Below are 11,073 nucleotides of genomic sequence, written 5' to 3'. Positions count from 1 at the left end.
GGACTACACATACAACATACCTACAAGGACTACACATAAGACATACCTACAAGGACTACACATACAACATACCTACAAGGCCTACTTACAAGACATACTAATAATAGGGCCTACCTACAAGGGTCTCTATTATATAGATTTAGCGGTCATAGATATTTTCAATTTTTTGATGCAGTTACCATTTCAAATATATTACTCGTAATAATTTATGGTTCTTGGTCACCACATTCTACAACATCCCGCATTGAGCTACAAAACCTACTTATAAGTCTTACTTATGAGCCCTATACATACTGCAGGGTGTGAAATTAACGGGAGTCCGGAGTCAAATACTCCCTGATTTACTGTCGGACTCCCCGATTCGACATATGCAGGAGTCCGTGTAACTCCCTGACAATTCTGCCATTCTAACTAGTTCATTCCAGAGGACAGCCTCGTGGAATTACGGTATTTCTTCAGTAAATGTCCAAAGAAAATTTGGCAGACGTGCAACCGCATGAATCTTAAAAATAAGCACATGTGTTATTGTTAATATCTTTAATTTTGAACCTCAGACTGCGGACTCCCTCATTGTGCTGCGGACTCCCTCTTTTTGAGGGTAGGGAGTCCGTTGGACTCCCGTGTTCAAAAGTTCATTTCTACCCCTGTACTGCATATATAAGACCTGCTCCCCTGTAGCCCTGCACCTACCTGCAGCACGTTACAGAGCGCGATCCTCGACGCACGGGCCGCCACGTGACCGAACAGCCGCGCAGCAGCACCGACGAAGCAGGCCGGAGCATCAACCCGCCGCATCAGCGTTGCCGCGGCAACGAGCAGGTCGACCTCGACGACCTCGGGTCGGCGGAGGTCGCGCTGCAGGAAGGGCAGCAGCAGGCGCACGACGGCGGCGCACTGCGACGACTCGCGCACGAGCGCGCTCGCCCGCCGCAGGATCGCCAGCTCCCTCTGGGGGTAGCGGCGGAGGCGGCCGCGGTGGCGCGCGAGTCGGTCGACGACGAGGCGAAGGTAGTCGAGGATGGTGGGAATGTGAGGCATCAGCAGCGCTATACACACTTAATTCGTGATTTTGATATTCGTAATGGGCACAGGGCATGAACATGAAGAAATTTGAAATACTGACACCAGACCATTGGTCTATTAGCAAAGAAAGTAAAAGAAATGATACTATTTCCCTTACCCAACCAAATGAAAAATAGTGAAAAACTTGTGATTTATTAGGAATGTGAGTTGTGTTCATCAGCCACCCACAATTCCACACTTAAATCACACTTTCCAACCTTTATCTGCCTATATATGTTTTTACGTTGTATGATTTACTCTGCATGCCACTGCAGTTAGAAACACGTTGTGACCATGCTAACATATAACAGAGAAAAATGACATAAATGAAGGCTATGGTTTCATTACCTCACTCTTGTGCTTGATGCCTATCTTCACCTGGGCTAGACAGTTGTCATCAATGAGTATTTGCATGGTTCTCGGTGTGACATTATCCTTGACACTAGCTAGATGGACGATGAGCTGCTGCAGGCAATGTGAAGCGCTGTCCCTCAAGGACATGTCGTCGGACTATAAAAATCATTTAGAATAAAATTGATCTTTAGCATGTAAGATGTAGCAAACATTTGTCGACAAATTAAAAATGCTGTTAATTAAGTAAAAGTCTGGTATCATTGTACCAGTTTGTACATTGTGTCCATTTTGTTATCTTTGATTTTTCAACGTAAGGTCGTTAGGGCACAATTGTAATGTGGTAATAAACTTCTTCTTTTTTTAACTGTGGCATTGAGCAAATTAAAATCTCACGTATTTGAGAAAGACCCCTTTCGATAAGTAACAGTATCAACAAAAAAAGACAAAAAATAATTAAAATTAATAATAAAAATAATCAAATCACACGCGGCACTCCAATGCACTGCTTACGGTACTAATGTAGAAAAAGCAGTTGTGAATGACAGTCAGCAGGAATCCCGTGCCGCACTCCGTCTCCATGGCAACCGGCTCCATGTCTCGCACGACGCGGTTCGCCTCGTGGAACGCGCTCAGCCGCGTCTCGTAGTCGGGCTCGTCGAGACGCTTCCGATCCCAAGCGTTGAGACGCGTCGCGACGCTGGCGAGAGACGAAGCCTGGCCGTCGCCGGCGGCGATCGCCTGGGAAGCACGAAGGCAAGGAAGCCGTGAGACGATCACACGTTCGCGAACCTCACCGGGCTGCGGCACAGACTGCCACGGCCCCCCTCCTCACGTGCCCCGCAGTGCTGCTCCCAAGCGGATGACACCTGCGGTGATACGTCGGGCTTTTCACAAGTCCTGCCTGTATAATGACTTCCTACAAGGGCTACCTATGATATACCTATAAGGCCAACATAAGGCCTCCCTATTGTAAGGTTAACCGATTAGGACTACACATAAAACATATCTACAAGGACTACACATAAGACACACCTACAAGGACTACACATATGACATACCTACAAGGACTACACATAAGACATACCTACAAGGACTACACATAAGACATACCTACAAGGACTACACATAAGACATACCTACAAGGACTACACATAAAACATACCTACAAAGCTAACACCATAAGACATGACCTACAAGGACTACAGCCATGAAGCACATACCGTACAAGGACTACATCATAAGACACTACACTGCAGGACTTACACATAAGAACATGCCTAACCAAGCACTACATATACATACATACTACAAGGACTACACATAACGACCATACCTAAAGGACTACACATAAGACATACCTACAAGGGACTCACACATAAGACATACCTACAAGGACTACACATAAGACATACCTACAAGGACTACACATAAGACATACCCTCAAGAGGACTACACATAAGACATACCTACAAGGACTACACATAAAACATACCTAAAGCAAAGACTACACATAAGACATACCTACAAAGAATACATGTAAGGCCCTAACTTACAAGCATACTAATAGGCCCTACCTACAAGGGTTCTCTATTATTATAAGATTTAAGCGGTCATAGATATTTTCAATTTTTTGACTGCAGTTACCATTTCAAAATCATATTACTCGTAATAATTTATCGGTTCTTAGGTCACCACATTCTACAACAGGTCCCGACATTGGAGCTACAAAACCATACTTATAAGTCTTACTTATGAGCCCCTATACATACCTGCAGGTGTGCTGAAATTAACGGCGAGTCCGGAGTCAAATACTCCGCTGATTTACTGTCGGACTCCCCGATTCACATATGGCAGGAGTCCGTGTAACTCCCTGACAACTTCTGCCCCCATTCCTAACTAGTTCATTCCAGAGCACAGCCTCGTGGAATTACGGTAATTCTTCTAGTAAATGTCCAAAGAAAATTTGGCAGACGTGCAACCGCATCGAATCTTAAAAAATAAGCACATGTGTTATTGTTATATCTTTAATTTTGAACCTCAGACTGCGGACTCCCTCGATTGTGCCTGCGGACTCCCATCTTTTTTGAGGGTAGGGAGTCCGTCTGGACTCCCGTGCTTCAAAAGAGTTCATTTCTACCCCTGCTACTGGCATATATAGACCGCTGCTCCCCTTCGTAGCCTGCACCTTACCTTGGCAGCACGGTTACGAGCCGCGATCGCTCGACGCACCGGCCGCACCGTGACCGAACCAGCGCGCAAGCAAGCTCCCGACGAAGCACGGCCGCGAGCATGCAACGCCCGCCGCATCAAGCGTTGCCGCCGGCACAACGAGCACGGTCGACCTCGACGCACCTCGGCCGTCGCGGAGGTCGCGCTGCAGGCAAAGGCAGCCGCGCGCACGACCGCGGCCGGGCACTGCTGGACGACTGCAGCACGAGCCCTCGGCCCGCCGGCAGGATCGCCAGCCTCCCTCGGGGGTACGGCGGAGGCGGCCGCGGCGGTTCAGCGGCGCGAGTCGAGCTCGACTGACGAGGCGAAGGTAGTCGAGGATTGGTGGCGAATGTGAGCGCCATCGCCAGCACGCGCCGGTTGCCCGAAACCTAACGTGGCAACATCGAACCCTGCAACAAGAGATGCATGCATATATACTAATATAATAGACGCAGAGCAAGGGACGCGCAGAGAGAAGGGGGGAGAGGAGAGCAGGGAGAGCGAGATGGGAGGAGAAGCGAGAAACGAGAGCGACGAATGGTGATAAGAGGGGAGAAAAAGGAGAGAAGGAGCGAGAGAGAGAGAGAGAGAGAGACGAGAGAGAGAGAGACGAGAGACAGAGAGAGAGAGAAAGACCGATGACGAGAGAGAGCGAGAGAGACACCGGAGAGAGAGAAGAGAGAGAGAGAAGAGAGGAGAGAAGAGAAGAGAGAGAGAAAGAGAAGAGAGAGAGAGAGAGGAAAAGAACCCGAGAGCGAGAAAGAGAGAGAGAGAGAGAGGAGAGAGAAGAGAGAGGAGAGAGAGGAGAGAGAAGAGAGAGGGGTGAAGAGAGAGAGAGAGAGAGAGATAGAGAAGAGAGAGAGAGAGAGAGGAAGAGCGAGAGAGAGCCAGAGAGCGAGCAGCAGCGACTGAGAGAGAGAGACGAGAGAGAGAGAGAGATGAGAGAAGGAGACGAGAGAGAAGAGAGAGAGAGGAGAGAGAGAGAAGAGAAAAGAGAGGAGAGAGAGAGAGAGAGAGAGGAGAGAGGAGAGAGAGAGAGAAAAAAAAAGAGCGAGAGAGAAAAAGGCCAGAAAAAGAGAGGGGAGCGGGGGAGAGGAGAGAGAGAGAGAGAAGAGAGAGGAGAGAGGAGAGGAGAGAGAGAGAGGAGGAAGAGAGGAGGAGAAAGAGGAGAGGGAGAAGAGAGAAGGAGAAGAAGAGAGAAAGGAGAGAGAGAGAGAGAGAGAAGAAGAGAGAGAGAGAGAGAGAGAGAGAGAGAGAGAGAGAAGAGAGAGAGAGAGAGGAGAGAGAGAGAGAGAAGAGAGAGAGAGAGAGAGAGAGAGAGAGAGAGAGAGAGAGAGAGAGAGAGAGAGAGAGAAAGGGTGAGAGAGGTAGGGCGAGTGAGTGCAAACTACCAAAGAGATAACTACCCAGCTAAACGAATAGCTGCACATGTAAATCTTAGGCAGACTGCGCGAAACCTCACCTGCAGCCTTGGCCGCGACGTTGACGTCCAGACAATGATTGACCTCTAGAGGAGGAAGCTTACTGCCCTCCTCCTCCTCCTCCTCCTCCTCGCTCCTCTCCTCCTCTGCCAACAGTCGCTCGACGATGCCCATGACGGCGCCCAGCACGCCAGCACTGACATTCTTCGCCGAGAGTAGTTGGAAGACATAGGCGAGCGGCGTCAAACCCGGGTTGTCCGCGTGGTGCTTTCCGAGCAGAGCGTGAAACCTGGGAGCAGAGAGAGAGAATTCGTCCTTGCTCTCGACATGATTAACTTCACACTTAATGCTCATAATAAATAATTATAAATCACAATAACTCATAATAAATACTTAAAATCATGAATCACAATAAAAAAACACACTGGATTGCAATTTTTTGATGGCAAAGGTTCATATGCAATTATTCGATTTTAAACATTCGACTACAATACGTGAAACTTGGGAAGTAAATGAGTTATTGATTTATTGAGTATTCGTCATGATAAAGTTCATAATGTCTTCATAATAATAATATTACAATGCAGGAAAGCTGAGAACGAAGTAAGATGTGTAGTAATTGTCATAATTAACTTATGTCTTCACAATAAACATTCGACGCAAATTCGATTCCTCATTTATATTAATGATAGCTTCCCTTTGACCTCTGACCTCAAACTCTTGCCTGACCCAACATTACTATATATGTATTGCAATATATCTAGCATCCTATGTAATTCAGGTGGTTATAAGTTATGAACAATTGAGCATTATGATTACATAATTCATTTACTGTATATTTATTATTTTCAATTTTTTTTATATCTTATTCTATATTACATGCGAGATAGGATTGAGGCATTTGATTGTTGCATTCCTTTTCGGTACCTTGGGTTCTCACTCCAGAGCTGGAACAGTTTTAATAGGACGGACGGATTATAGGCACTCTCGAACGCTATCCTGGGTAGCTGTGGCCAGACTGCTACCTCAAACACAGCATCCAGATCAGCAGCCGTGAACGGATACTTGTCGAATGACGTGAAGAACTATAACAAACAAACCAAACAAATGAAATCTCTACATATTCGTAACTTGCTGACTGCGCATGCGCTCATGATAAAAACAACAATCACGAAGGGTAACCTAGTCCACACATGGTTAAAACAATCATCACAAATGGCAACTTACTGTACTACACCCATGGCTAAAAGAATCATCACAATATACAACTTACTCCACCCACAATTAAAACAATCACAAATATACAAATATACCGAACAATAATCACAAATATGCAAATATACCAAACAATTAATGATCACAAATATGCAAATATACTAAACAATAATTACAAATGGTAATTAACCTATGTATCTGAGTAAGATAACCACAATCCCTTTGATACTGTTGCTAGGTTAGTCAAGCTAGACCAGTTTACACGTTTTTCGCCCGTGAACGCTAAAGTGGTGACTTTGCGACACTTCAATGCCAAGCAGCATTTTTAGAATGCCCACACCTATCAACCTCTCCTGACAGATAGGCCAGTATGTAACGGACATCGGTAAAATAAACATCACACCCAGCCATACTCACCTGCAAGATTCTGTTCAGGCACAGTCCTCTGATGTTTTTGAGCACATTGACGTATCGCGGTGCGACCTTCGTTCTGTCCTCTAGCGCTTGCACACAGATGCTTGCCAGACAGATGGTGATCTGAAACATCTCCGGTAGGTAGGATTCGATGCGCGCTCCCAGACGACTGAAGATCATGTCCAACGTGTTCAATACGCTGCAATAAATGCACAACAATATGACTGTGAACGCATCTAGACTATGAAAATGCAATGGCACTGCGGGGTTTGTTATAGACTGGTTCAGAATTTGCGTATTGCCACAACGAGTGCATATGACCTACATTTATGAAAGAGGATGCAAAGATTTGTACATTTGTAATGAGAAACTATCAAATTTCCGTAAAATCGTAGCTCAAATTGCTACATTACACTGGTGCATCAAAATGTCGTATCCTAAGCTTAAGATCGATCCTGAGCATCTAAATTCTTAGGGTGGCAACATTTTGTGACTCCGTCGTATAACTACGAAGAAGTGGCCCAGCTCCCAGTTACCATCAGAGGAGGGTTTCACGAATGACTACACAATGATTTAAACTCATTTCAACGTTAGGGGCTTTCTCCAAAATCTTGGTGGGCCATCCTAAGAGGCTACAGCAGTGCTTCTTAAGCTATTTCAGTGTCATTCACCCTCGAGTCTTTATCACAAAATTTCATTCACCCACAACTAAATTTCACAATGTTTTTGGTAATATTCGTCTACGTTTCATTCACCCTTGAGTGAACCATTCACCAGTTTAAGATGCACTGAGCTACAGAACCGGCATCTTCACAATTCCTCTTAGTAAGTAAAGTAAAAAATTAAGTAATCTTTATTTTCATCGGTACAGGACATACAGGGTATAAGCTCTTAAACCGATATCAAACAAATGTAAGATAACAAGTGTATGATAACAGAGTATATGGTAGTATGACATGACTTTTTTTGTTACATATAACATTTCAGACAAATACAATGATTGAATCGTTAGGTCATCGGATAATTATTGTCAGTGTGTACTATTGCCTACCTAATTTGTCTCTTCAGCGGGATCACTGCATGGTAATCAATGTCTCTCATTAACTGCTTCACTTTGGTGAAAGGATCATCTGCAATATATATGGATCATTATTAATGTTACTATTATTAAATCTTTATTGCATATATTTCAGATACAAGTACGTGTATTGAATACAGTGTTTCCAATAATGGGAAATTCTAATGGATGCACTAGTGTAAAAAGCTGTTAAATACTACATTCCCAAGTCATATACGCAATGCGATACAATATAATAAAACAATATTATAAAAGTTGGGGGCAGAATTTTGATCTCATTGATGAGAGGTAATGAGCTATGAAGTCTAATAATTTTTTTCTAATTTTTGCTATCTAAATAAACAAATAAATAATAAGCTAATAATAATAAAGGCTTTGTCTATGAATTTTACAATTCTATATTGTAATGCAGCAAGCCAAGCAATCAACCTATTACACTTTTTTCTACGAAGGGCCACATGCTTTGGCATAACAGCTTTTTGTACTACAATCTCAGAGAACACCCACACCCCTTACAATTAATAAAAGTAATAGAGGTAACATACTGTTATTTGCTAGTTCTAGACATTACAATCAGTGACTCACTGACAATACCTGACAGGAAATGGTGAAATGGCGTGAAGATCAAATCAATGAATGTCTTGAGCTCAACCTGCTGGCACGCTGCCAAGAAGCGTAATACAATCGACTTGCGCATGTTGGCATGCTTTGCACCTGTGGACTTGCTGCCGGTCTTTATCTGCATTTTCCCATATAGAATCCTGACAGGAAAGTGGATAAACGATGATGTACACCATATAGACTTTTTAACTACGTTTTATGAAATATTTATTCATTCCAAAAATAAGCATCTTTTAAAAGTCTAAAAAGACAACTCCACTTACGAAATTGGTTATACAAAAATGCTGGCTTTTTCAGTAATAAAACCTAGTTTCAAACAAATAATATCCAAGGTATCGCTGAAAACAATCAAATTGAATTATCAGTGCAAAATATGAACCTTTCTGCCTGAGCAAGATCTCCCACTACTCCAGTACTCTAGTGTTACAACAACCATTCTAAAAACAATGCCTAGCAAAGAGGTCCCACACGGTTGACATTTTTGAATGCACGCATGTAAAACCATACGTAAACCGTGTGATCTAGAGACCTAGCAACAATATCCAGTGTGGGGTAAATATCGAGCTCTGGCAGATTCATGGTCAATCTCGCTCAGGTCAATTGTCTTGCATAACTTTGAAAATGTCGTGTTAAAAATTCTGAAGTGTTTTACCTCATCAGGATGGGCAGCACACCTGCCCTATGCTGCTCTTCAATAGCAGGATTGTCCTCGGATACAGAGAAATGAACAATCTCAATCCTAAACGTCTTGTCATCTAGTAGACGCTCAAAGTTTTCCCTGAAAAAGACGTGCACATTCTAAAAAAACAGTTTTCATTTTCTAATAAGTAGAATTATAATCTCCCAATCTTAGAATGTTATCTTAAAATTATGATATTATTTAATTACGAATAAATATAGGTAGAAAATTACACTATTCAGATTTGACCACAGGTAAACTTTTACACACTATCCCCAGACGAATTTCATGAAGAAAAAGCTACACCATCCGATTTTGTGATGACCAATTATCATAAAATATTAGGAGGGTCAAACTGCCAGACAGACAGCAGCTGTAGAATGTGACTACAGTTAAACCTGAGTATGTGGACACTGCAGTGGAACGAACTCCTGTCTATAAGAGACATTCTTGGTGCTTCCCTTCAATGGCACCTTCACTGCAAAACCATTTCTACACAAAATTCGACCGTCTACACTGCTAAAACCGCTTCGATGGAACGAACTCCATCTATCGACATCGCCTTCCGGTGTTTTACCGTTGGTGCAACCCCTACCTGTACGGTGTGAGGTATGCATGCTTGTACGTCATCAGGCACACGAAGGCGGGACCCCTACCTGTACGGTGCGAGGTATGCATGCTTGTACGTCATCAGGCACACGAAGGCGGGACCCCTACCTGTACGTGTGAGGTATGCATGCTTGTACGTCATCAGGCACACGAAGGTGGGACCCCTACCTGTACGTGTGAGGTATCGTCCTGCTCTCTCTGCTCGTTCCTCATCTCTCTCTTCGTCTCTACTCTCCTCTGTCTCTCTCGCTCTCTCTCTCTCTTCTCTCCCTCTCTCTCTCCCTCTCTGCCTCTCTCACGCAGTGCGGTGATGGGACAGTGTGTTTTGCTTTGAGCGAGCAAACCGGTGCCAAGAATCGGACTAGCAGATATTGGATCTTTGGACGGGATCCCTCGACTTGATGATTAATTATTAGGAGCGGTATATGCGTGAGTCCGGTGTAGTGGCATCTACATTTTCTTCAGGATCTGTGTGGTGCTATATTCGTTGCCTTTATTACAATTAAGCAAGCATTGAAAGACCTAATAAATTTTGTGTTAACTCGCTCATCTTAGCAAGCGGAGCATGGCCTAATGGTTGCAAACTATATTACTTAATGTATGTACTTACGCAGCGAGACCCCCCCCCATGTACTTAGGCAATGCCTCCCTAGTGTCCTTAGGGCAGGGGGACCACTCCCACCTCGAGACCGCGACCCCTTCGCTTTCACATAACTGTCTATATAAGATGTGTTAGCATCAGAGGCTGACTAAGTTTCTTTGCCGGAGCAGACACAGAGTCCCCCCTCACTAACTGCTGTGCGTCGCTCATGTTTACGTTACGGCCGCCGTCTGGCCTCTATGTTCGTTAAGTTTCGTCTAGTTTTTAATGTTGATTAGCATTGCCTGTTTATTCCTTGCTGAACTAATGATGATACCTTCCAACGTGTAATTCAATTAAGTGTGTTAAAAACTAATAAAATTGAATTCGAATTGAATCGGTTCGTCTGCTTCGCTGCGAAGTGTTCTGCGCGATGCGGCTGCCCGCTGCCCGGCAGCCAGAAGAGGGCGCCGGGTGTAGTCGGCGCGCGTGACGGCCGGGAGGCGTTAACGCGTGTCTGAGGCGCGAGCGAGCTCACGCCCGGCCGTCAGTCGTGCAGACGTACCGCTGACGTGAATGTATCATCTGCCGTCGCTCTCGGACCCAGGACGTCGTCGCGCCAGACGGCCTGCCGCATCAGCCGAGCCAGTTAACACGACGGTACGGTAGCCATCTATCTCTCTGTTTGTGTTTGTTTGTTTGTTTGTTTTGTTTGGTTCTTTGTTGTGTTTGCTTGCTCTGTTTGTTTGGTTCTTTGTTTGTTTGCTTCTTTGTTTGTTTGCTCCTCTGTTTGTTAGTTTCTTTGTTTGTTTGCTCCTCTGTTTGTTAG

The 11,073-nt window shown here is 44.5% G+C and overlaps 2 protein-coding genes across 2 annotated transcripts in view; both read right to left on the bottom strand.

Annotated features, from left to right (window-relative positions):
• The window catches only part of LOC106814290 (small subunit processome component 20 homolog), a 9,655-nt gene extending 7,030 nt beyond the window's left edge, over positions 1–2,625 (bottom strand). Inside the window, exons 1-3 of the mRNA XM_014818586.1 lie at positions 2,611–2,625; positions 1,927–2,154; positions 1,411–1,572 (exon numbers count right to left, since the gene is read on the bottom strand). Coding sequence (XP_014674072.1) covers positions 1,411–1,572; positions 1,927–2,154; positions 2,611–2,625 — 405 coding nt within the window. The remainder of the gene's footprint in view (positions 1–1,410; positions 1,573–1,926; positions 2,155–2,610) is intronic.
• Positions 2,626–3,918: 1,293 nt separating this feature from the next.
• LOC106814289 (small subunit processome component 20 homolog) lies at positions 3,919–9,760 on the bottom strand. Its single transcript, XM_014818585.1, has 8 exons — positions 9,712–9,760; positions 9,029–9,154; positions 8,350–8,516; positions 7,729–7,807; positions 6,681–6,876; positions 5,976–6,133; positions 5,090–5,337; positions 3,919–4,037 (listed from the first exon to the last, which is right to left on the bottom strand). Exons 1-8 carry the CDS (start codon positions 9,744–9,746, stop codon positions 3,919–3,921), a joined length of 1,128 nt encoding a protein of 375 aa, XP_014674071.1. The 5' UTR covers positions 9,747–9,760.
• Positions 9,761–11,073: the final 1,313 nt, after the last annotated feature.

This window comes from Priapulus caudatus, unplaced genomic scaffold (genome assembly GCF_000485595.1).
Source record: "Priapulus caudatus unplaced genomic scaffold, Priapulus_caudatus-5.0.1 Scaffold900, whole genome shotgun sequence".
Taxonomy (NCBI): Eukaryota; Metazoa; Priapulida; class Priapulimorpha; order Priapulimorphida; family Priapulidae; genus Priapulus; species Priapulus caudatus.
This window is presented reverse-complemented; position numbering and strand designations above follow the sequence as displayed.

Excerpts from the sequence above, each read along its gene's own strand:
- LOC106814289 (XM_014818585.1), bottom strand. The coding sequence starts at position 9,746 with ATGACGTACAAGCATGCATACCTCGCACCGTACAG. Across the intron at positions 5,338-5,975 it reads CTCTGGAGTGAGAACCCAAG|GTTTCACGCTCTGCTCGGAA; the intron begins GTACCGAAAAGG and ends CTCTGCTCCCAG. Across the intron at positions 4,038-5,089 it reads CGTCGCGGCCAAGGCTGCAG|GGTTCGATGTTGCCACGTTA; the intron begins GTGAGGTTTCGC and ends CTCTTGTTGCAG.